General features: G+C 51.6%; 1 protein-coding gene across 9 annotated transcripts in view; it reads right to left on the minus strand.

Moving 5' to 3' along the window:
- Window positions 1–710: 710 nt before the first annotated feature.
- CC1H1orf159 (chromosome C1 C1orf159 homolog) overlaps window positions 711–26152 on the minus strand; it is a 31229-nt gene continuing 5787 nt past the window's right edge. For 2 of the 9 annotated variants that reach the window (XM_042951225.1, XM_042951226.1), the window contains exons 2-9: window positions 12597–12698; window positions 12429–12517; window positions 10540–10615; window positions 6847–7029; window positions 6470–6535; window positions 4875–5009; window positions 3383–3536; window positions 711–1891 (exon numbers count right to left, since the gene is read on the minus strand). In XM_042951225.1, coding sequence (XP_042807159.1) covers window positions 1390–1891; window positions 3383–3536; window positions 4875–5009; window positions 6470–6535; window positions 6847–7029; window positions 10540–10615; window positions 12429–12500 — 1188 coding nt within the window. In that variant the 5' untranslated portion in view covers window positions 12501–12517; window positions 12597–12698 and the 3' untranslated portion in view covers window positions 711–1389. Of the gene's footprint in view, window positions 1892–2528; window positions 2622–3382; window positions 3537–4874; window positions 5010–6469; window positions 6536–6846; window positions 7030–10539; window positions 10616–12428; window positions 12518–12596; window positions 12699–12829; window positions 12865–13714; window positions 14674–14886; window positions 15227–24468; window positions 24656–26152 lie in introns of those variants that run through there. The other 7 variants (XM_042951227.1, XM_042951221.1, XM_042951228.1 and 4 more) reach the window with 7 other exon arrangements.

The following is a 26152-nucleotide window of genomic DNA, read 5'->3' on the forward strand; positions in this document are numbered from 1 at the left end:
GGGAGGACTCGGAGATGTTAGAATGGCCCCAGGTTTCCAGTTTGCAGCTTAGGGTGGAGGAAATAGAGAAGGCCGCCGGAGGTGGGGTCGGGGGCATCTGTGCCCAGCCTGGGCCTTCAGGGCCTGACTGGCGCTACCTGCTATCCTGGTTGAACATGGCTCTTCGTTTCCTGTTTTGTCCCCAGATTAGCAGCAAGGGTTTGGTGCAAATGTGGGAACGGGGACGAGCGAGTGTCTTCGCACGTCTGCCTCCCTCCCCACAAGGACCCACAAGATGGGACGCCCTCCCCCCCCGACCTCGGGGGCCACAGAAACCAAGGGAGTCTGGACGGTCCTGCACGTTCTCCCCTGGCAATCAGCCCCAGCCTCCCAGCCTCCGATCGGCACAGATGGGCAGTGGAGTGTCACCTCACTTCCCCATGGTCCCTGAAGCTGGGGGGGGGGGGGGACCCTGAGCCTGGTCTCCCCACCTCCTTCTGGGTCCCCTTCTCCTCACACCAAGGGGACAGAGGAAAGAACAACAGTGCCCACAGGGACAGGTCACCGTTCCTGGAGAAGTGAAGGAGTCCACGTCAGCCTGGCTGGGGGCCCGCCGTGGGGGACTTGGCTTTCTCAGCACCCCTAGGTCTCCCCCAGAGTGGGGCAGGTGGGGCCAGGCCACGGCGGGGCCTCACCCTTACTGAGGAACAGAGGACCCTTGGCGCAGTGAGGATGGGGAAAGCCCTGAATAGTTTATTGACACTGATTTTGAGCTGCTGCGCCCCGCTCAGTGCTGGGCCCGTCGCGGGTTCAAGTCTCGAGCGAGCTCGTACCCATAAACTGTAGACGCGTGGGCCACGTGTCACGGTGCAGAAGGGCACAGCAGCTGAGCACACAGGCCCTGCCTCGGGACCCTGGGATGTGGACCAGGTGCTGAAGGAGCCATCATTCTCGACTGAGAATCTGGGAAGGACAGTCAGTGCCGAGCCCAGTGCGTGGGAGGTAGCCACAATCGCTCCCTTCTCCTCGGGAACCCCTTTCTGTGTGCAAGCAGCCAGGGACAGCACGGCCCTCCACAGGTCCATCCAGACCAGGCTACCCAGGCAGCAGTCACAGGTAAATGTGACCCTGGGCGGACACGTCCCTCAGGGGACCTGGCCTTGGCCTCCAGAGCTTTCAGGCCAGTCCCTGCAACACATGGGCCCCGTGTGGGGAGCAGGTGATGAGCAGGAGACAGGACAACAGGGCCCCTCCGCCTTTGCTGCTTCAAACTGACAGAAGTCAGTAGCCAACCAAGAAACTCGCCTCTGCAGCTCCTGGAAATCTGTGGTTTGGGGCTCGGGGTGAGGGGGCGGGGCTCTTGGCTACAGGATGGCCCTGTAGGCGCCTCAGCCTTGGAGGGGCCAGTTCTCATGTCCCACCTCCCCTGGTCCGGACACCGTCCGGGCGGGGAGGCCAGGAGGCCGACTGGCCTGGTGGTGCGGGGGATGTCTGCCCGCTGTGGGCTCTGATAGGCAGGGTGGCTGAGCTCCCAGCTTTGCCAAGCACGGAGAAGCCCAGCAGTCCTTGTCTCTCCTGAGGGGCCCAGACCCCACATGGCCACGCTCTGGAGCCCGCCTCAGGGGCGCCTCCCCCTCCATTACACCGAGCAGCTGTGGGGTGGGAAGAAGCACCTTCCGGCAGCTGGGCGGGTTCCAACTGAGCATCTGTCGCTGGGAGACGGTCAAGCTGAGCCGGGGGCCGTGTCCAGACCTGCCCTCTGTGTGCTGGGCCCTCTCCGCGGCGGTGTGCAGAGTTGTGGGTGGGTCCCCGGGTCAGACGTTGCTGACCCGGGCCTCCACCGAGGAGATGGCAGTGGGGCCTGTGTCCCTGTCCAAAGGCCGCTCGCGTCTGACATAGCGCGGCTTCCGCACTGAAACAGGGTCGGAAACGGGCAGGGTCAGAGGGGGGCCTGGGACAGGAGGAATGGCCCCCGGTGTCGGCTCTCAGCACAGCTCACAGGAGTGGGGTGTGGCCGCAGCCGAGGGGGAGGGAATCCCACTGAGCTCCAGCTTGTGAGCGGAGTGGCCGCAGCTGAGGGGAGACTCTGTGACGAACGCTCCGCTCATTTGGGACCCTCGGTGCCCCTGCACCCCAAGCACCTTGGCCTGGACGAGCACCTTGCTCTCCCGAAACACAGAGGCCAACAGGTCCATGAGGCACAACAGGACTGGATGGTGTCCCCCCAAATGTGTCCATGTCCGAAGCCCCGGAACCTGCAGATGTGACCTTACTTGGAAAAAGGGTATTTGCAGATGTGATTGAGGGTCTTGAGATGAGATCCTCCTGGATTATCTGCTGGGCCCTAAATCCGATGGCCAGCACCTCATAAGAGGGAGGCAGAGAGAGGAGACCCAGGAGAAGTCACGTGAAGATGGGGGACAGAGGCCGGAGTGGTGTGGCCACAAGCCCAGGGACGCCTGGAGCCACCAGAGGCCGGAGGAGGCAGGACGGACCCTCCCCTGGAGACTCGGGAAGGAGTGCCCCCACCCCCCACCTTGATTTCTGACCTCTGGCCTCCTGAGCTGGGACGGAGTGCATTTCTGTTGCTTCAAGCCCCGCAGTTGCAGTTTGCGGGCATTTGTTATGACGGCCCCAGGGTGCTAATGCAAGGAACTTACACTCAAGATGCCTGTAGCTGGTACTGCTTTAGAGACGTCACAGACAAGCGTTGTATGGGACAGGGAGGAGCTAGCCTTGACCAAGTAACTTCTTTGTGCCCAAAGAAGAGGGACACCCACCCTGTCCCCACTCCAGACTTGTGCACAGAGGTAAGAACAAGACCGGGAGGGCCAGGAGACTTGCTGCATGGCCTGTGGCTGTGTGGGATATGTGACCACGGTCCAGTCACTTAACCTCTCTGTGGTCATGGCGTCATCTATAACAGGGTTCGTGTGTGTACCTACTCCCGGAATCATCCAAGGTGGGGCACACCTGACCCAGTAAGACTGAAGTGCCAGCCACCCGGAGGGGCCAGCCTGCTCCCTGCACCTACCGCCCAGCTAGAGCTGGGACTTGGGGAGGGCCGAGCAAAGGCTTCCGGGGATGGCCCCAGACCCTCTGCTGGGTACTCTCCTTGTCTCCCGACAGAGCATGTCAGGAACGAAAGGAAAAGGCATGAGAGCTGCAGTTGACCATAGGGGAACCCGGTGTCCCGTGGCTGACGATGGGGGAACCCGGTGTCCCGTGGTTGACGACGGGGGAACCCAGTGTCCCGTGGCTGACGATGGGAGAACCTGGTGTCCCGAGAACTACAGGGCCAGGTGCCTGCAGAGCCCAGTCCTGCAGTGGTCCCTGAAGGGCGGCTGATCCCAAGGGAGGGACAATTTTGAAATCTTTCACCCTGAGATGAGGACTGACGTACCTGAGGACTGTGGCGGGGGAATCATAGCAGCCTTGAAAAGGAGAAAAGGCACAGTGAGAAGTGCAGGCGGCCCCCAGCACAGAGGCCCACGACACGGGGGCACTCAGCCCATCCTTCTGGTTACTTACAGCTTCGCCAGGCTGCAGGGCAGGGGCTGCGGGCAAACACAGGCGTCACCTGGAGGCCACACAGCTGCCTCGCCCGGGGCGGGGGTCCCTCGCCTAGGGAGGGGGTCCCCAGGGCCTGCAGCGGCTCTTCCCCCGCTCCAGGCTCAGCCCAGCCCCACCTCCACACACCTGCCCAGCAACGCCCTCAGCCTAGCAGTGGTCTGTCCGGCCACACTTCCCAGATGCACTTGGGGTGACGGGCCCCCAAGCACCCCAGGGAGAGCCGCCCTCCCAGGCCCTCTTGGCGGAGCCACAAGCCAGCCCTCAGCGGGCACATTCCTCTTGGTCTCCAGCACCGTCAGGAAGGCAGAGAAGGCTCTACCCTTGCCTGCATTTCCAGGTGAGGCCCAGAGCTGGGGGCCCGCCTCAGGAGACCACCACAGTGCCCACTTCTCACCTCCGTCGGGTAGGCCGCTATGCACCCCTGCGCTCTCGGTGGGCACCTAGGCTGCCCGGGAGCGGCTCTGGGGGCGGTAGGGAGGAGGCTCGGAGTGGGGGTGCCCCGGCCACTGCACTGACACACCAGGACCTCCGTGGCCACTGCAGCGGAGCAGCCTCCCACGGCGGACTCGGAGTGCCCATCCTGACTGGCGTGGGGGCCCGGCCCCTGACTCTCAGGACCTTCGAGCTACAACAGCCCCTCGGAGGCCCCCAGCATTGGCCATCGGTGGGTGGACAGGGTCTCACTGAGGCCAGGTAAGGAAGCTCTAGCTAATCACCCCCAGCACTGTCCACCGTAGGATCAGGTCCGTCGGCCAGACCATCTGCCCGGCACACCCGAGCGCACGGCGGGAGTGACACCCATATCTTCGGGAGGGAGGCGGGTCTGCAATCCAGTCCAGGGTAAGCTGGAGTGGCATGGGGCCCCACTGTCCCTGCACCAGCCTGCCTGTCCCCCCCAGTCCCGGGGAGGCAGGACGGGGAGAGGAGACAGCTGGCTGGAGGAGCTGCAGGCAGGCGGCCCCTCGAGCAGGGATGTCACCCCCTCCCCGCACCCCTCCCACCCCTCATCGGCGACCCCGCTGTGATGCCCTGAGGTGGAGTCTCGCCAACACCTCCACCCTGAGAGTCCCACAGAATCCACACGGGAGCCTCCCTAGGAAGTGGCTGTCCCTCTTACTCTGAGACACAAGAACCACGTGACAAGCCAGTCCCCTTCCTGTCGTTCTGTGAGGAGTCTTCACTGCTGGGCACCCTGGATCTCGCCACCCCGGCTCCCACTTCCCCGTGCCCCCCAGGCAGTACCCGTGGCTCCGTGCGGGTGTGTGCACTGGGCAGGACCCGCTGGCTCAGCAGGGTGTTGCCACGGTGGCAGGAGGAAATACCTTTGTTTCTTCCGTAGAAGACCTTGGGGAGTTTACTGGTTCGCTTCAGATAGAAGAACCCAGCCACGGAGAGGATGAGGCCAGAGCTGATGAAGAATGTCCCCAGGAAGAGAGAGGCTGCCACTTGAGGGCCCCCTGTGAGCAGAGTGAGTGGCAGCCAGTGGCAAGCCTGGACAGGCCTCAGGGGACCCCCCAGACCCCCGTTCCCTGAACACACCTGGGCTGTGGGGCTGAGGTGCTCAGCCTCCCTCGGCCTCAGGCTTCCCACAGGGGGGTGGGATATGGAGGGGGCCGAGGATTCCAGCCCCCGAGAACAGCAGGCCCCGGGGTCCCCGTCTCCTTCCCAAAGGCTCGGCACGGACTGTGGGCTCCCGTACCCCTGGCACTCCAGGTCCAAGCCCTCGACTCGGGCAGCGGTTCCCACTACGTCCTCCCCTCCTGGGGGCCGGTCAGCAGAGGGGACCCTGGGCCCACGATGCCTGCCCGTCTTTACCTACACGGGTCAGCAGGACAGGCTGGCTGGGCCCGTGGGTGGGGGCTCTGGGTGGCAACTGTGGGGAAAGTGCTCTCAGACTGCCCGTGGACGGGCATGAGGCGCGGCCACGGCTACACCGGGGCCTAGAAGTGGGGATGAATTCCAGCTCATTTGGCAAGGGTGTCCTGCCCCAAACTTGCTGCAGTGAAAATGGGCCCGACAGCCAGACTCGCGGCCTTCCGCCATCAGCACCCCCACTGCCAGACCCGGCGCGGTATCACAGGAGGCTGGGGCCGTCTGTGCTGACCCCACCCTAAAACTCCTCCTCTGGTGGCTGACCTTGGTGGTCCAGGTCAGCACAAAGCCACCTGCTTCTGGTCCTGAAACTTGTGCAGAAGGCCAGAGCCCTCTCAGTCCACGTACAACGTGTCCTCTGCTGAAGGCCCAGCGTCTGCAGGTCACAAGACCCCGTCACCACCTGGTCACCTCAGAAGAGGTGACCACTCCTGGGGCCGGTCCTGCTCCCCGACTGCAGTGGCCCCAGTGGCTGGGGTGCCACACCTCCATGGCAGGACCATGCCGTATCTCGGACGGGATGGGACGCCCAGTGATCAGGAGCAGGCTGAGGACAGAGTGTGCAGGAGGGGGGCCTGGGTCTGGCCCCGAGGACCGGGTGGTGTGATGGGCTCTTCTGCCTGGCACGCAGTGTTTGCAGGCCAGACCCCACATCCCCAGAAGAGCCACAGCGGAGGGAGGCAAGGGGACCTCCGGGCACCCTCCAGTCTCCAGAGAACCGCACACCCAGAGTTTCTGTGGACTGAGGGGCTGGGTGGGCCAGGACTGAGGCCACGGGTGAGGTGGCCTTCCACTAACTAGAACCTCGGGGGCACGTGTGAGTGCTGTGGCAAAGGCCTCCCGCCTGTGCCCACTGACGCCAGCCCCGCTCTGTGATCAGGCAGGGTTCTCGCACATAGATCCCTCGGCCGGGCTGCAGTTCGACCTTGGCCGTAGCCGTGGCCCTGCCGAGGCCGGCGTAAGTGGTCACGGGCACTAGGAATGCCCCCTTTTCCACCGAGACCTGGCAGAAGCCCTGCTCTGGGCCGGTGAGCCGGAGACTTACCGAAATCAGGCCGCCCCGGTGTCCCTGTGCTCCTGTTCACCGGGAAGTGCGTGCCCCAGCCAGTGGCTGTGGGGAAGCAGACGTGTCAGCGTGCCGGCTCCCGGGCAGCCCAGACCCACAGGCAGGTCTGGACCACGCACGGGGACCCAGCTGAGGACACCCAGGGGACCAGAGACACAGCTCAGCGGGGAATCACGGGCCAGAAACCAGAAAGGGAGGTGGCCATGGGGACACAGCTGCCCTCGCCCCATGGCCGTCCTGCAGGGACAAGGATTTGGGCACAGAGGGGACCCGAGCGAGGGTGTTCACTCGACGGCTGGTGGTCCCGGGTGAGGTGGGCCACCCGCTGCTGTGGGAACAAGAAAGGCAACTCCCACCCGTTCCTCCAGAACTTGGAGATGAGGCCCCTCGGCGGGAAGCAGGCCAGGCAGGCCCAGTGGGGGGTGCCGCGGGGCGGCTGGGCAGCGACGTGCGGCCTCTGCATTCGGAGCCGTGGTAGGTGCCATTTCTGCATCGGACGCAGCTGATACTGCCGTCTTCGTTCCGGTGCCTGTAGCAGCCTGCGCAAGAGACAGTGACTCAGCTGCGAGTGACCCACGCCAGCTGTCTTCAGGGGGCTTTTCTGTATTCTGACTTTGTGAAATGAGAGTTCGTCCAAGAATGTGCATTCTGCAGGTCTGGATGGGAACGGCATACCTGCTCTCAGAAAAAGAAACAAACTCGACGGGAGCCACGGCGAGCTCGCTCACCCAGGGGCTCCTGTGGGCTCCTTTACCGGACATCTCGTAAAATTCTGCAGGCGGGTGCCACGCACGGCCGTGGGAGGACCACGATGGCCTGACCGCCGGCCCTCACCCTGCCCCGTCAGTGGCACTGCCTCCAGCCCAGGGGTGACCCTTGCCCCCTTGTTGTCCCCGCCCTCCGCACCCTTCCCTGGGGAGGTCCCAGACTGATGTGTCGGCCAGCAGCCTCCCCCTCCCCCGGTGCTGGGAGCAGCCCAGCTCTCACCGGCCAGCGGTTCATGGACAGTCTGTTTTGCCAAGTAGCCAGGGCACCCCTTAAGGGCAAGAATTGTGTCTTGTACCTTTATTTTTTCTTAACATCCCCAACATTTAGCACAGAGGCTAAGCAAACACATGCTCGATTGCAGGTACTGACCTGGGCCTAAATGCTAGCGCTGGCCGCGGGGGCAGTGTCCAGGGACAAGCCCCAGACTCAGGTGCGATGTTTAATCTACACAATGTGTCACTGTGAGATGACACTAAGTGGATGGCAGGCCTGAAGACTGACCAGCGGTTACTCCTGTGGTAACCGCGGGCAGACAGGCCCAGCACCACACCAGGAGGGCTGGGAGCGTGGGGTCCCGGAACAGACCCGGTGCCGGCGAGGCCATTCTTCTGGGAAGCACCCCTCCAACCGGCTGCAGGGTAACCGGGCAAAGCGGTGCAGGGCTGCCGGCCCCAAGGAGGCCCAGGGCTGGGCTGCTTTGTGCAGGGACAAGGCACAGTTAGAGAGCCAGGACTGGTGACCAGACAAAGGAGCTAAGGTTGACTTTACGAAGCCAATGAAGCCGCTTTTGAAAAACCACAGGAGGGGTGCCTGGCAGACTCGGTCAGTGGAGCGTGTGACTCTTGATCTCAGGGTCATGGGTTCAAGCCCCACGATGGGTGTAGAGATTACTTAAAAAAAAAAATCCATAAGGGAAGGGAAGGGGAGATAAGAGGCGAAGGGAAAAGAGGGACGGGAAGGGGAGGGGAGGGGAGGAGAGGGGAAGGAAGGAGGGAAGGAGGGAAGGAGGAAGGGAGGGAGGGAAGGAGGGAGGGAGGGAGGGAGGGAGGGAGGGAGGAAGGAAGGAAGGAAGGAAGGAAGGAAAACCACCTGATACTTCCCAGCCTCACTTACAGGTGAGTAAGGAAGCTCACTTCCTGGCAAATCCAGGAAACTTAAGGGTATTTTGACCTTGAGAAGAGGGGAATTCAGGGCGCCTGGGGGGCTCCATAGGTGAAGCATCCAACTTCTGCTCAGGTCATGATCTCACGGTTTGTGAGTTCGAGCCCCGCGTCGGGCAGTGCACTCTCAGAGCCTGCTTCAGATCCTTTGTCTCCCTCTCTCCCTGTCCCTCCCTTGCTCGTACATACTCTCTCTCTCTCTCTCTTCTCTCTCTCTAAAATACATAAACATAAAAAAAAGGAGAGAGGAATTCACCGACATCTATAGGTACTGCAGGTAAGGTCTGATGGCGAGTCCTTGGCTTGGCTTCCCAGCCTCGAGAGTGCAACCTAAGATTCCTTGTGAAAAGGTCCAGCAAGGCAGACTTAAAAGTCTAAATGGTTAATCACTATTCTTGCTGCACTTAGCTAGGTAATCGGGCCAAGTTTAGTGAGGCTAGACTTATTTTAAAAACAAATTCAATTCGGGGCGCCTGGGTGGCTCAGTTGGTTGAGCATCCAACTCTTGATTTCAGCTCAGGCCATGATCTCACGGTTCGTGGGATCAAGCCCCACGATGGGCTCCGTGCTGAATGTTTATTAAGTATTTATTTGGAGAGAGAGAGAGAGCACACATGCACGAGTAGGGGGAGGGGCAGACAGAGGGGGAGAGAGAGAGAGAATTCCAAGCAGGCACAGAGGCTGACGCAGGGCTCAATCCCACGAACCGTGAGATCGTGACCTGAGCCGAAATCAAGACTCGGATGCTTCACTGACTGAGCCGCCCAGGTGGGCAATAAACAAACATTTAAAAAAAAAAAAGAACTAAACTGCCGTCTCCCCAAAGCCCTGCAAGCTGAGGCCGGACGTCTTGACACGAGCCTTGCAGAAGTCACCTCGACACCTCACGTGTGGACAACCTCGTGCCTACTGCTGTGTGGGCCACTCGGGAAGCTCACAAGAAGCCCCACGACCTCACCAGAGACGCTCGCCGCAGTGCAACCCGGGAAATCCGTCAGACTGCCTCTTGCTGTCCTCACCCCCCAAACAGGCTTTGAGTGCAGCATCCAGAAAGGTACTTAGAGACTGCCCTCTAGACTGAAAAACCAGGTTTGTAACTCGCTACCACCATTCACGTCTGTTTTCTTTTGTTTCCCCAGAAATGCCTCTGCCTACACACCTGCCCGCTCACGCCAGGCCTCGTGCCGGTGGAGGCCCGGCCTGAGCATCGGTCTCACTGGACACCGAGCCCGAGGCGTGCCACCAAGGGCTCAGACCCGCTCTTTCCTGCCCGCTCCACCTACGCTCTTTCTCCCACTGCCCGTCCCTTATCTCACAACTTCCAAGCAAATCTCCCTCAACTACCAGCTTGGCTTTTAATGTGTGAAACGTTCTGAGGATGAAGTTTCACGCGGGGGCTGAGGGAACCCGAACGTCACCCCAAAATATGCCTCTTTCACACAAAAATTATTTTGAGCTGAAGACCCTCAAAACACAGGAGCAAGAAGGGCTCTGGCGTCCCTTTCTCTCCCCGAGAAGCAGGGACAAAGGCCCCACGTGGAGGACGCCCACGCAGCAGGGGGAAAGGAACGCGCGCATCGCCAGGGACCCGAGCCCGGCGGACCTCGTTAAGGTCGCCCTCGCCTGCCTCCACCCCACACGCAGCCTACTTTCCCGCAGTCACCTCTCCCTGCTCAGCCTGGCGCGTGAGCGCTCCCGTCCTGGCTTCTTTATGAGGCTCCCGTGTCGCATAAAGCTTATGTGACTCGGGCTGTGGGCTTGTCCCCGTGAATCGTCCGGCCGGACACCCTAGGAGTTGAGGTAGAGTCTCGCTTCTCCCACACCTCCCACTGCCCGGAGCCAGTCTCCTCACGGGGTCCCGCCCCTTCTGCCCAAGAAGAGGCAGCCAGGCTGCTGGCCAGGAGGGAGGCTCAGACGCGGTCCTGTCCCCTTCCTGCGGCTTCTGTCCGCTCTCCCAGCCCCTGGCCCAGCTCCCAGGCCTCTCCAGCGTCCTTCCGGAGGGGCCGTGTGCCCTCCTGCTCACACCAGGTGCGGTGAGCTCAGCAGAGTTCACATGAGCGCTGTCCTCGTCACCACGCTGGTGATGGCCGGTCAGGGTTGGCTCATGCCAAAGCAGCTTACCTGGGCCACACGGGCTTGTGCTCTGGCAGGTGGTGTTGACATCCACCAAGTCCACACAACATTCAGGCTGCTGGCCCTAGAGGGGAGATGGTGGTGAGCTGCCAGACCCCACAGCCGGACGCTCGGGCAGGACAAGCAGGCCGGGCTGGGAACGGCCCTGGCCTGGGGCAGCGAGGAGGGGCAGGGAGCGGTCCTGGGAACACTTCCGGGACCCAGGTTTATGGAGTCGCTTCCCTCCACTGCCTGCCCGGCTGACCACCCAAGGCCTCGCCTGGGAGGTGGTGGGGGCCGTGGCCCTTTCTCCAGGTGGGTCTCGGGTCTGGGGCGGAGCTGCTGCCGATCGCCCCGCGGACCACGGGCGGATACGCGGTGGGGCACTTCAGTCCAAGAAATGATTGACAGGCTTTACTCAGAGGTACTGCGGATTCAGTTCCAGACCACAATAAAGCGCGTCAAGTGAATTTTCTGGTTTCAGGTATGTGTACAAGTTACGTTTACACTATAGTCCATTAGGCGTGCAGTCGCGTCGTGTCTAAAACACAATGTACGTGCCTTGATTAAAACTGCTTTACTGCTGCAAAATGCTGGCCGTCACCCGAACTTTCAGCGGGTCATAATCACTGATCACAAGTCACCGTAACAAATGTGATAGTAATGAAAGAGTCGACATATTGTGTGGGAATCACCAAAATGTGGCACAGAGACCTGTTGTGAGCAGATGCTGGTGGAAACGTGGCACCCACAGACTCGCTCAACGCAGGGTGGCCGCGAACCTTCAATCTGGAAAAATGCAGTATCTGCACGGCGCAATAAAATGAGGTGTGCCTGGCTATTCGCCACCTGCCAGACGACAGAGGTGCCAAACCCTACTGCAGGGCCACATGTGGACTCCTTCATGAAGAAAGGACACACGCGTTTTTCTAGGCTATAATAAGATATGAAGGTAAACCCAGGCGGCCCTGGCCTCCCTGGTGAGGTGTGTCTGCCCCTCACTCCCAACAAAATAGTCACCCCCTGGGTCCTGGCTGGTCCACCGATGTTCTCAGAAATGCTACGGATGCCTTCCACCGGGGGTTTTCAGCTTGGCCCTCGAAGAGGAAGTGCCCAGACCAGGGCAGGCTGTGGGGTATGACCTCACACCCGCTGGGTGAGCACGCAGGAGTGCACCACGCGGGGGACAGACATGCCAAGCGCTGGCGTTTACGGGACCGGACTTGAGGGGTTTCCAAGGGGAGCTCGGCGCAGTGTGTTTGTCGTAGCTGAGCTTTTGTTTCTTGCGACAAGACCACAGTGAACAGTAAGGTGTCTAAGGAATGGCACGGAGTACCCACACCACCACAGGAAGTGTCGAAGGCCGGTTCGCAGCTGAGGCCCAGCCCACGAGGGACACCCCAGCCATCCCATTCCACCCAACCCTAGCAGAGGCAGAGTGGTGGAAGGCCCCACCCGGCCTGGATGACGTGTGGCTTGGGAGAGCCAGGGCACCTGGTCACAGGAAGCCTGGGGCAGATCCTGCCTTATGCCACTGCTTGCCTGGAGTAAGCAGTCTCCAACCACCCCGCTGTCGGGCAGAGAGCCCGCGGGCTCCATTCAGGGCCAGTGGGGGGCAGCCGTGTAGAGACCCTATTTCAGCTACAGCAGCAGGTTCAGTCTGGCAGAGACAGAAAGGAGGTTCTAGGGGACATAACAGAACAGGTGACAGTGGGGGCATGTGTTTGCTGACCTCCACGTGGCACAGGCCTCCCTGACCGCGACAGAGGGCACAGTCAGTGTCTCTGGGGCCAGGGCAAGGGTGACCCCCAAAGGTCGAAGGGTGAGGCCCCTCTGGGCAAACAACTGGGAAGACTGTACTTCCTGGCACCCATGCTGCCCCGTGACGCGTCACCTACCGCACTTTCTGAGGATTTGCTAGCAACTTCCACCAGGAGACCCGCCAGAAGGACAGCGCGCTGGAGCTCCATGTCCCAGAGCGCAGGGTCTGCAACAGACAGGGGCACTGTGTGGGTGCAGGCACCTCCTTCTGGGGCACCGTGGGGGCCGAGGTGCAGGACCCTTACCTGGCCTTCTGGGATGGGAGCTGCAGACATCCAGAGCCTGTCGCCCAGTGCTCAGGGGGCAGGGTGGGGTTGCTAAGAAGCCGCAGATCCCTGGTCCCGGGCCTGCAAACCAAGGCACACGGCTGAGGCCCGTTGTTCCCAGGTCGACCGGACTCACCACAAGGAGCCCCCGGAGCCGGGGGACTGGAGGGGCCGTGCTCAGTCCGTCTGGAGCTGGAGCTGGATAGACTCACTGCTTCCTCCAAAGCCTTCAGCCATTCACCGCCTCCTGAAAGGACGAAGCACAAGGGGGTTCTGGACCAGCCGGTCCTACTCCTGAGCTCAGATGGATGTTGTCCATCTGCCATCTTGTTCTGTCCTAGGGAAACCCCAACTCGACCATTTTCACCAAGACACAGAACGCCTGGGCAGCGAGGTGCCTCTGGGGCCAGCACGGGCCAGTTAGGGACCTGCAGTCTTCTAATTTTCTGCTACTCACCCTGTTCTTGTCATGAAACTGCAGGAAAGATGTCAGCTCGGGTGATAAAAGTGCTACCTAAAACCACAACTGAGGACAACTCCAGAGCAGAGGACTTCTGATGGCTGACGGGGCCCCACGCAGCAGGTAAGTTTCCTGACACTAGCAAATTCAAAACTCCACAGCCCGTGAGGTGTGCTTACACTGCCACACTTCCAATGTGGTCAGAGAAAACCCACTAACCCGCACAACCCCTGCAGTGAATTGTTTCAGTTTTGAACAAATTTTTGTTAACTTACAAGGTGGTAACCATAATTATAATCTGTCCAAAACACAGCTGGCTAAATATTTGGACATAGAAAAGTCAACTCTAAAAGGGCTTTTTACGGGGTGCCTGGGTGGCTCAGTCGGTTGAGCGTCCGACTTCGGCTCAGGTCATGATCTCACGGTTCGTGGGTTCGAGCCCTGCATCGGGCTCCGTGTTGACAGCTCGGAGCCTAGAGCCTGCTTCGGATTCTGTGTTTCCCTCTCTCTCCGCCCCTCCCCCGCTCATGCTCTGTCTGTCTCTCTCTGTCAAAAATAAATAAAACATTAAAAAAAGGTTTTTTTAAAAAATAAAAGGACTTTCTACTTGACAGAAAGAGCTGCTTATTCAGGGAACCTGTTCAGGTTCCTGGAGATGAAGCTTCCACAGCGGCAAGGTGGGTCGGCAAGGAACACATCTGGAGCCGGGGAATGAGAAACCACCCCCTCAGCCAGCCGAGGGCCCATCGAGACCAGGCGGTGGGCGAGCTCCTGGCTGGGGGTCCTGGGGAAGAGCCCCACTGCCGAGGATGGTTGACAGGCCCCTTGCACTGTGGGCCCCAGGGTTCCGAGCTCGGCGGGGAGGGAGGGTGAAGGCAGGATGACACATGCAGGAGGGCGGTATAGGAACAAGGGCGGGGCTCCGTCCTGTTATCCGCTTCATGCTAGAAGCCCTACACAGGCAGAAACAACTATCAGGCCTTGTTAAGAGCCCCCTTGCTGCCCCTCATTCATGCCATCCATCCAAAATGCACGCTTTATTCGAAATGCACCTTCTTTCTAGGACAGCAACTGCTGATGTCACAGACACACTGACCCTCATCTACAGGGTGTGATCACATCTTTTCCATTTTTGCCCATGTAAGGTTGGCTCAGCAGAGGCCATCTATCTCTCCGTGCCTTGTGGAAACCCTAAATGTCATGGGACCTTCAGCTCAATCTGTGGTTAAGAGGCAACCCCAGGGTCATACTAAGTCACAAAACACCCTTTCAATTCAGGAATCAGAAGTACATATTTTAACCAACACCATCATCTGCTAGTCAGTCAACCTCTTAGGGTATAATTCACATACAATAAACCGCATCCATGCAGAGCACACAACTCGGTGAGTTCGGACACGCTGTGCAGGGCGTCTCTGCCACCCACAGACGACGCCTGAGCCCCTCTGCCGTCCTTCCCTCAACCCTGGCTTCATGCACCCACGGGGCTGGCCTTTGTCACTGCATCGGCCTGCATTTTCTAGAATTCTACGTAAATGAACACAGTGTGTACACTTGTGTGCCTGGCTCCTTCCATTTGAAATAATAATCTTTAGATTCATCTGTACCTCGTTCCTTTTATGGCTGAATGGTACGCAACGTTGCCTTTACCCAACCACCTGCTGATGTTCACCTGGACTGTTTCTGGATTTTAGTGGCTGTGAATAAAGCTACTGTGGACATTTTTATACATATCTTTGCGTGGACATTTGCTTTAATTTCTCGGGTAGGCACTCAGTACTGCAGCAACGGGGTCAAGGGAAGTGTAACCTGCCGATCTGTCTTCCGCGGTACCGTGTGCGCTCCCACCAGCAGGGTATGAGGGCTCTTCGGCTCCACATTCTTGCCAACAGTGGGCATCGTGTCAGTGGCTGTGCCGTGAGCATTTCACTGTTGCTTTAACTTGCATTTCTCTGGTCACTAATGATGGTTCCTCACCCTCATATGTCTTCTTCGATCATTCGTCCATTTTGTTTAACTGGCTGTCCTTCTATCACTGAGTCATAATAGCTCTTCACACGCTCTTTGTCAGATATGTGTATTTCAGATGTAAGTATATTGCAAGTATTTTCTCCCATCTGCGGCTTGACTTTTCATTTTCACATGGGATCTAGAAGAACAAATGTTTTCACTTTGATAAAATCCAATGCATCCATTTTTTCTTTTACATTTCTTGCTTTTTGTGTCCTAAGGTTAATCTCTGCCTTGACCCGAGGGTCATTCCTGTGTTTTATTCTAGAAGTTCTAGAGTTTTAGGTTTTACACTTTGAGTTACTTTTGTGTATGGCTGGAAGCAAAGATCAAGGTTCATTTTTCTCAGATGTGTGTCCAGGGTCTATAGCACTGTTTGATAAAAAGATTATCCTTTGTGGGGGTGGCTGGGTGGCTCAGTTGGTTGAGAATCTGACTCTTGATTTGGGGTCAGGTCATGATCTCAGTTTGTGGGACTGAGCCGCGCACTGGGCTCCACACTGAAGTTTGGAGCATCCTTGGGATTCTCTCTCTCCCTCTCTCTCTGCCCCTCACCCACTCATTCTCTCCCTCCCTCCCTCTCTCTCTCTCTCAAAATAAATTAATTAATTTAAAAAATTTAAATTAAAACAGGCTACCTGTCTCTGGGATTTTTTTTTTTTTTTAATATTTTCCTTCTTGGGGCACCTGGGTGGCTCAGTCAGTTGAACATTCGACTCTTGATTTCAGCTCAGGTCAGGATCCCAAGGTCGTGGGATTGAGCCCTGCTTAAGATTCTCTCTCTCTGCCCTCTCCCCCACTCATGTGCACTCTCTCTCTAAAATAAAAAAATAAAACTGAACACCTGGGTGGCTCAGTTGGTTGAGCATTCAACTTCAGCTCAGGTTATCATCTCTCAGTTTATGGGTTCAAGCCCTGCATCGGGCTCTGTGCTGACAGCTCAGACCCTGGAGCCTGCTTTGGATTCTCTGTCTCCCTCTTTCTCTCTCTCTCTCTGCCCCTCCCCTGCTCACACTCTATTTTTCTCTGTCTCTCTCTCAAAAACATACATTAAAAATTTTTTTTTTAATAAAAAATGTAAAAAGACTTTCCTTCTGGCATCTTCCATCATGGCATCTTTGTTGAAAATCAACTGAGTGTGTATGTATGGGTCTACATCTGGACTCTACTCTGCCCCATGCATCTATGTGTCTGTCCTTCACCAACACCACAGTCTCGATTACTGAAGCTTTCCTGAAAGCTTGTAAACCAGTAGCATAAGCTTTGCTCTGTCAGGTCCAGGTCATATGCATTTCTGTATTTTCGAAATCACCTTGTTAATTTCTGTAAAAGAGCCTGGTGGCATTTTGGCTAGAATAATGGACATTTTAACAATAATGAGTCTTCTGATCTATGAAGGTGCTATCACCCTCCATTTATTTCTTCACATTTTCTTTTAAGCTATCTCGGCAACATTCTGTAGTTTGCAGTGAAGAGGTGGTCCTGGGCATAAGTGGGTTCTGAATAAGCCAGTCCTATACATGAGCTCAGACTACTTAATAAGTGAGCTTGTCAAACTTCTTGCTAAATATTTTATTTTTTGGTATTATTGTAAATAGAATTGAATTTCTAATTTCACTTTTTAATAGTTTGCTGCTAGTACATAAAAATACAATTAAAATCTGTGCATTTGCCTTGCTTTCTGAAATCTTACTAAATTCATTTGATAGTTCTCGCACTTTTTGTAGATTCCTTAGATTATTCTACATAAACAATCATGTCATCTGCAAATAAATACAGCTTTACTTCTTTAGTTTTTTTTTGAAACTTGTTTTAGGGCACAACAATTGGTCTATATTAGAGAATATACATTGTGCACTTAGTAGGAATCTGTATCGTGCTTTTGATGAGTATAGCTTTCTACAAATATCAATTAGGTCAAGATGCCTGAGCGTAGTGTTCAGATCCTCTGTGTCTTTACTAATTTCTTTTGCTGTTTTATTCTAATAATTGGTGACAGAAAGAGATGTTAAACTCTCTTATTATAATCATGGAATTATCTATTTCTCCTTTTAACTCTGTCAATTTTGCTTCATTTACTGTGAGGCTCTGTTATTAGGCACATTCATAAATTGATAGGTCTTCTTGAAGAAATGACCCTTTTATTATCAGATATTTCCCCTTTATCTTTGGTAATACTCAATATACTGGAATCTATTTTATCTGATATAAATGCAGCCAATACAGTCTGATATTCACTGTTTGCAACATAGATGGATTTTTAGATCTATAGATATATTTTGCATCTATATATCTTATCTTCAACCTGTGTTTTTTAATATTTAAAGTGAATCTCCTATATACAGTATGTAGTAGGTCTTGCTTATGTATCCATTGTGGCAATCTCTATCTTTTTTTTTTTAATGTTTTTATTTATTTTTGAAGGGGAGAGAGAGAGAGAGAGAGAGACAGAGAGACAGAGAGACAGAGCATGAGCAGGGGGGGAACAGAGAGAGATTCGAAGCAGGCTCCAGGCTCTAAGCTGTCAGCACAGAGCCCAACGCGGGGCTAGAACTCACGAACTGTGAGATCATGACCTGAGCTGAAGTCAGACGCTAAACCGACTGAGCCATCCAGGTGCCCCAATCTCTACCTTTTAATTGGAGAGTTCAGTCCATTAACACTTAATGTAATTATCACTATTGTTAGATTTAGGTCTACCATTTTATTGTTTGTTTTCTACTTGTCCCTCTATTTTGTTTTAATATATAAAATATTTTTAGAGCAGTTTTAGGTTCACAGCAAAATTGAGCAGGAAGTAAGCAAGTTCCCATAGTCCCCCACAACAGAAGCAGAACCTCCTCCACTATCAACATCCTGTACATTTGGTATAATCAATGAACCTATACTGATAGGTTTATTTAGTTTGATAGAGAGTGTGTGTGCACGTGTGCACGTGTGAATGGGGGAGGAGCAGAGAGAAGGAGAGAGAATCCCAAGCAGGCTCTGTGCTGTCAGAGCACAGAGCACAAAACCCAACCCGGAGCTCAAACTCACAGACCGTGAGGTCAGGACCCAAGCCAAAATCAAAAGTCAGACGTTCAATCGACTCAGCCACCCAAACACCCTTATCGTCACTCTTGATGTATATGTGGGCTTTGAAAAATGTATAAAGACACTATGGCTACCATTTTGTTTTCTTTTGGTCTCTATGATGTTTTATTCCTCTGTTCTCTCTTTCCTGCTTTCTTTTATATTATTTGAATATTTAAAAAATTCTCTTTCAGTTTATCTTTTGGTTCTTTGGTTATACTTCTTTACGTATTTTTATAGCTGTTGCTATAGAGACTGCAACATACAATCCTTACTTTTTCACAGCCTAATTAGAATATGGCACCACTTCTACTAAAATGTAGACGTTGCAGGGGTGCCTGGGTGGCTCAGTCAGTTAGGCATCGACTTTGGCTCAGGTCATGATCACACAGTTCATGGGTTCGAGCCCCACCTCGGGCTCTGTGCTGTCAGCTTGGAGCCCGGAGCCTGCTTCAGATTCTGTGTCTCCTCTCTCTCTGCCCTTCCCCCGCTCGCACTCTGTCTCTCTCTGTCTCTCTCAAAAATAAATAAAACATAAAAAAATTTTTTTTTAATGTAGACACTGCAGAGTGCCTAAGGGGCTCAGTCAATTAAGCACAGGACTCTTGATTTTCACTCAGGTCACGATCTCACAGTTCATGAGATTGAGCCCTGCATCAGGCTCTGGGATGACAGCATGGAACCTGCTTGGGATTCTCTCTCTCCCTGTCTCTCTGCCCCTCCCCTACACTCTCTCTCTTAAAATAAATAAACTTTTTAAAAAAATCTAGAAACTTTGCAACTCTAAAGGTTCGTGTATCCTTTACTATTCTTTGTGCTACGACTGTCACACCTATGACATCTGCATACATTGCAAACACAAGAGATGTTTTAATTTTTTTAAAAATATGTGCTTGAGGGGTGCCTGGCTGGCTCAGTTGGCTGAATATCCGACTTTGGCTCAGGTCATGATCTCGAGGTTCGTGAGTTCGAGTCCCACATCGGGCTCGCTGCCATCAGCACGGATCCTGCTTCGGATCCTCTGTCCCCTTCCCTCTGCCCCTCCTCCACTGGCACACTCTTGCGCTCTCAATAATAAACATTAAAAATAAATTAATTAATTAAAATACGTACTTGAAAGAGAACATTTCCCCCAGATATTTACCATTCCTGATGTTCATCACTCACTCAGAAGATCTGAATTTCACTTTGGTATTTACCTTCAGTCTATAAACACCTCCCCAGCACTTTTAGCAGTACACATTTGGTAGCAACAAATCCTATCAGTTTTCCTTTCTCTGAAAATGCTTTCATTTCACATTCAGTCTCGGAGGGTACAGAATTCTGTGTTGACAGTTCTTTCTTTTTAGTATTTTAGGGTGCAATACCACTTGACCCTGGCCTCCATGTTCCCTGATTCAGTCTTTGCAATGCTATACTATATGTGATATGTTGCTTCTCTCTGCTTTCAAGATTAAAAAAAAAATTGGGGTTAGGGGGTGCCTGGGTGGCTCAGTCGGTTAAGCGTCCGACTTGGGCTCCAGTCATGATCTCACATTTCATGGGTCCGAGCCCCACGTTGGGCTCTGTGCTGACAGCTCGGAGACTGGAGCCTGCTTCGGATTCTGTGTCTCCCTCTCCCACTCGCATGCTCTCTCTCACTCTCTCTCTCTCTCGCTCTCTCAAAAATTAAAAATTTTGACTAATTAAAAAAATTAGTCAACATTTGTTATTTCTGTTTTTTTATAATAGCCATCCTCATGGATGCAAAGTAGCATTATCCCTGATGATTAGAAATGCTAATCTCTACTTTTTATTTGGAGTATTGAAATCCATTTACATTTAATGCAGTTATTAGATTATTTTAGTTTAAATCTACCACCTTAATGTTTGAATTCTGTATTTCCCCTCTGTTCTCTGTCCTTCCTCCCTTTTTCTGGGGGGGGGGGGGGTGAATCAAGTTTTTTAAAGTCCATTTTATTTCCTCTACTGATTTTTTAATTCTCCCTTTTTATGCTATTTTTTAGTGGTTCCTCTACAGACTAAATATGCATATCAAACTCATCATCGTCTATGTGGTCTAAAAAATACTCTTGGGGGCGCCTGGGTGGCTCAGTCGGTTAAGCGTCCGACTTCAGCTCAGGTCATGATCTCACGGTCTGTGAGTTCGGGCCCCGAGTCGGGCTCTGTGCTGACAGCTCAGAGCCTGGAGCCTGTTTCCGATTCTGTGTCTCCCTCTCTCTCTGCCCCTCCCCTGTTCATGCTCTGTCTCTCTCTGTCTCAAAAATAAATAAACGTTAAAAAAAAAAATACTCTTGTACTTCACGAGCAATGTGAGAACCTTTACAGCAGGCCCCAGACCACCTCCTACCCCTAGAGCTCTTGTTGGCATGTCTTTTACTTCTACATATGTGAGAAAATTCTACAACAGACTGTTATTATTTTTACTTCAGTTAATAGTCTTTAAATAATAGTTAAAGATGTATTACATATATTTTTTAATTTTGGGTACTTTCACTTGTTAAATTGAGAATTTCTGTAGAATTGCATCATACTTGGGCAGATGTGTAAAACATATTATTTGTTCAACGTTGTAAAACAAGCCATATTCATTGGCTCCAGCTGAAAAACTCTCAGATGCTAGTTTAGTATGGTCGGTGAGTAGAGGTTCTAGAGCTAGAGGCCAGGCCCATTCCTTACCCTGCCTGTACTTGCTGTGGGATCTGCTGTAAACCTGTTTTGTCCTCTTTAAAACAGGTTGATAATAGGCACTGTTGAGAGGGTAAAATGAGTTCTTGTATGTAAATCACTCAGAGTGGTGCTTGGCACACAGTCAGTGCTATATAAGCATTGTTCTTGCTGTTGTTAGATAGTGAACAGATTCCTGTCCCTTGGAGAACCAGGATCTACAGCAAAAAGAGACTTTTTTTTAATGTTTATTTATTTTTGAGAGAGACAGAGTGCAAGCAGGGGAGGGGCAGAGAGAGAGGGAGACACAGAATCTGAAGCAGGCTCAAGGCTCTGAGATGTCAGCACAGAGCCGGATGCAGAGCTCGAACTCCTGGACCATGAGATCATGACCTGAACTGAAGTCAGATGCTTAACCGACTAAGCCACCCAGACACCCCAACAAAAAGAGACTTCTTGATACTTCTCAAACCAATATGGCATGAAAGGCCAGCCCTGGCTTCACATACCGTCTCTAAGGACGTAAAATAACACTTCATAGGAGACTTAATGTCAGAATATTATTTATTAATTTGGTTGTTCTTTCAAGAATGCTCTAAAGATGAAAGGGTCTATTAAAGTAAGGTAAGTGCAACTTATCATCTCAAATTTATCTCTTTGCAATTAGATTCATATTCTTATCCCATAGGAGTGTCTTTTAGCATGCATCCTTAGTTTACTGTCCTGAGGCCCACACGAAGCCTGTCTTTATCTAATTCCTGCCCAGTGAAGATGATATTCTAGGGGCACAGCAGTTCCCTGCAAGTGTTCTGTTGTTGACAGCTGTAGTGCTTAGGAAACGACACCTGTGCCCCCCATTTGGAAACTAAAGTTGCTTTGGTTTCTGAATACAAAAGCCATGCAGTTCTATTTCCAGTATGAAGAATTGGCTTCTAACAAAATGACTCTCCCACTGGTAATTACGCATCCTGGACAAAAACAGCTACCTGAAGGCTCTGAACAAAAACAGGCAGATTTTGAGGGCAGTTTAAACTTAAAGGAAGTAGCCCGAACAGAATGCATTTCCTGTTTTCGTGTCTTTACCCTGAGGGCAGCACAGTCATCACAGTGGTGGTATTAGGTGATGAAAACTCTGACAGAAAGCCCACTATCTTTCTCGTTAGAGAAACCAGGAGAAGGAGCTGGGCAACCAGTGCTGCTTAAGAGTGAGAGGAGAAATCTGAGAAAGAGGGATTCTGTGTATAAACTCTGCTCAGATTTCCAGCCAAGTCTTGAACTGTCTGTGTGCAGTCCGGGCTGAGAAGCCATCTGAATTGAGATCTGAGCCAGAACTTATCACAGGTGTGACAGAATTTGCATTTTGAATCTAATGAAAGTAGTTGCGTGCTTAGGCAAAAACATTAACTCTCTTCAGAGGAATATAATCAAATCCAGAGTCTCCACAACATAACATTTGCAGTATATAGGATACGATCCAAAATTATCAAGCATATGAAGAACCACAATAATATGAGCCATTCTCAAGGGAAAAGACACACAACAGATACTAATTATATTATGACCCCGGTATTGATCAAACACTTTAAAGCAGACTTAATAATTATATCCAATGAGATAAAGGAAAATACACTCAAAATGAATAAAAATATAGAAAATCCCAGCAAAGAAATAGAAGATATATATGTATATGTACACACACACACACACACTTTTAATGAGCAAAATGGAAATTTTAGAACTGAAAAATATAGCATCTGACATAAAAACTTTACTGAACAGCTTAGTAGAATGGGAGTGACAGGAAATCCTTGGTAACATCAAAGATTGATAGAAATCATAGTCTGAAGGAAAAAAAGAGAAATGACTGGGAGAAAACCATGAAGAGCGCCAAGAAGGGTATAGGGGCCAATCCAACTGTATGAAACATCTAACACATGGGTAATTCTACGTTCCAGAAGAAGAGGAGAGACACATAGTGGAGCAGAAGAAATATGTGAAGAAACAATGACTAAAACCTTTCCAAATTTGGTGGAAGACATAGATGGGACAAATATAATAAAGCCACACTTAGACACATCATTTTCAAATTACTGGAAACGAAAGATTAACTTTAAAAATCTTGAAAGGAGGGGCACCTGGGTGGCTCAGTCGGTTAAGGGTCTGACTTCAGCTCAGGTCATGATTTCATGGTTCGTGAGTTCCAGCCCATGTTGGGCTCTGTGCTGACAGCTCAGAGCCTGGAGCCTGCTTCGGATACTGTGTCTTCTCCTCTCTCTCTGCCCCTCCCCTGCTCATATTCTCTCTCTCGCTCTCTCTCTGTCTCAAAAATGAATAAACGTTAAAAAAAAACCTGAGCCACCCAGGTGCCCCAAGAAGATAAGTCGATTTCAAATACGTATGCACTTAATAGAAGGCTTCTAAATACATAAAGAATAAGGTGGCAGAGTGAAAAGGAAAAAGACAAATCTACAACCAGGGTTGAAGACTTTAACATCCCTCTTTGAATAACTGATTAAGTAGAAAACAAAATTAGTAAGGATATAAAAGATTTGGGTAAAATTCTCAACTAACTCAACTCATAATTGTAGAACATGACACTCCACAAAAATGGAATACACATTCTTCTTAAGTGCAAACAGAATATTTACTAAGAGATCACATGCTAAACCATAAACAAATACCAATGAATTTCAAAGGATCAAAATCATAGAGCATAGTCTCTGACTACAATGGAATTATATTAAAAATCAATAACAAAAGATATTCAGAAAATCTCCAAATATTTGGAAATTAAACAATAGACTTCTAAGCCAGTCACGGATGAAACAAAGGTAATTTCAAAACATTTCAACAGAAAGGGGGGAGCCTGAGCGGCTCAGTTGGTGAAGCGTCTGACTTTGGCTCAGGTCATGATCTCACGGTTTGTAAGTTCAAGCCCCGCATCAGGTTCTCTGCTGTCAGCGCAGAGCCCGCTTTGGATCCTCTACCCCACCTCTCTGCCCCTCCGCCACTTGTTCTCTCTCAAATAAATAAATAAATAAATAATAAAAACCCATTTTAACAGAAAGATCATGAAGTGTAGCATATCAGATTTTGTGTAAGGAGCTAAAGCTATGCTTAGAGGGAAATTTATACTTTAAATATCTATGTAAGAAAAGAAGGCACATGTAAAATAATTGATCTATGCTTCCATCTTAAGAAGATGAAAAAGATCCAATTAAACCCATGTTAGGTAAGAGAAAGGAAATAATAAAAATAAGAGTAGAAATTAATGAAATAGAAAATGGACAAAAATTAGAAACAAGAAGTAAAATCAAAACTTGGATCTGTGAAAACATCCACATCACTAATTATCAGGAAGTGCAAATCAAAGCCGCCATGAGAGATCGTCCTACATCTGTCAGAACGGCTACAACAGAAAAGACAAGAAATAACAAGTGCTGGTGAGGATACGGAGACAGAGGAACCCTGGCGTACTCCTGGCAGGAACGCGAATTGGTGCGGCAATTGTGGAAAACCGTACGGAGGTTCCTCAAACGACTAAAAGTAGAACGACCATATGACCTAGTAAATCCACTCCGGGTATTTGCCCAAAGAAAACAAAAACACCAATTCAAAAAGGTGCACGCACCCCATGCTTACCGCGGCACTAATCACAAGAATTACAATCGCCGAGGTACGGGAGCAGCGCAAGTGTCTCCACAGGTGAGTGGAGAAGGAAGGGGGGAAACGTGCACAATGGAATATTGCTCAGCCACTCGCAACAACAGGGATGGAGCTTGCGCAAATTACACTAAGTGAAACGATCAGAGAAAGACAAATAGCGTATGATTTCACTCATATGTGGGATGGAAGAGACAAAACAGTGGAAGAGAAAAGAAAAGAGAGACAAATAAACTCAGACTTTTTTTTTAAGCTTTATTGATTTTTGAGACAGACAGAGTGTACGTGGGGGAGGAGCAGAGAGACAGACACAGAATCCGAAGCGGGCTCCGGGCCCCGAGCTGTCCTCACACAGCCCGACGCGGGGCTCGAACTCACGAACCGCGAGATCGTGACCCGAGCCGAAGTCGGACGCTCATCCACCTGAGCCACCCGGGCGCCCCAACTCAGACTTTTGAGTATAGAAAACTGGTGGTGGTCAGAGGGAGGCAGGTGGGGGATGGGTAAGATCGATAAAGGGGATTAACTTCCAGTTACAAGGTCAGTAAGTCACCGGTGGGAAGTACAGCACAGGGAATGCAGTCAGTAGGTTGCAGACGTGCCGCGCGGGGACGGACGGGGACCTGACCTCGCTGACTGCAGTGAGCGCGGACACAGTAACATAAGAACTGCTGAATCACTACGCTTTGCGCCAGAAACCAATACGACACGGTATGTTAATCACACTTCTATAAAAATAAATACATAAAACTGACAAACCTCCAGCAAGAATAATCAAGAAAAAATATCAATGCAAATTATCTATATCGGAAATGAAAGGGGAGAAATCACTACAAATCCTACAAACATGGCAGGATAATCAGTATTATAAAGAACTTTAAGTCAATAAATTCAACAATTTAGATGAAATGGCCTCATTTATTTAAAGATAAAAATTACCAAAAATGATACAAGATGAAGCAGAAAATATGAATAGCCTTATAGCCATTAAAGAAACTGAATTCACAGTTTTAAAGTTTCCCCCAGAGAAAACAACCCAGACAGTGTCTCCACTGATGAAGTCTATCAAATATTTAAGGAAGAAGTACCAATATGACACAAAGTCCTTCAGAAAACAAAGAGGGAACATGTCCCAGCTCACTTATAAGGCCAGCAAGACTCAAAGATGGTCCAACATAACCCGGATGGAAATCAGACAAGGACATTACAAAGAAAAAAGTACAGACTACTATCCTTCATGAACATCAATCCAAAAACTCTGACAAAATATTAGCAAACTGTATACAGTAACACATGAAAAAGGTGATAGAACGTGACCAAATGAGCTCCTTTCGGGACACAAGGCTGGCTTGCCACACAAACACCGGTTATTACAATCCAATGCTTTAACAGATTAAAGAAGAAAAACAATCGTATGACCTTTTCAGTAGCTGCAAAACCAGCTTTTGACACAATTTCAGGATCATTCATAATAAAAACTCTCAGCAAACGAAAAATAAAAGGAAACACCCCCAACCTGATAGAAGATACCTACAAAAAACCTACAGCTAACATATTAACAGTGAAATATAGGACATTCCCCCTAAAGACTGAAGGAATCAAGATATCCAATATCCTTGGTGCTAGTCCGTATAATAAGGAGAGAAAACAAAGAAACTGTCTC

Source organism: Panthera leo, chromosome C1, assembly GCF_018350215.1.
Source record: "Panthera leo isolate Ple1 chromosome C1, P.leo_Ple1_pat1.1, whole genome shotgun sequence".
Lineage (NCBI taxonomy): Eukaryota > Metazoa > Chordata > Mammalia > Carnivora > Felidae > Panthera > Panthera leo.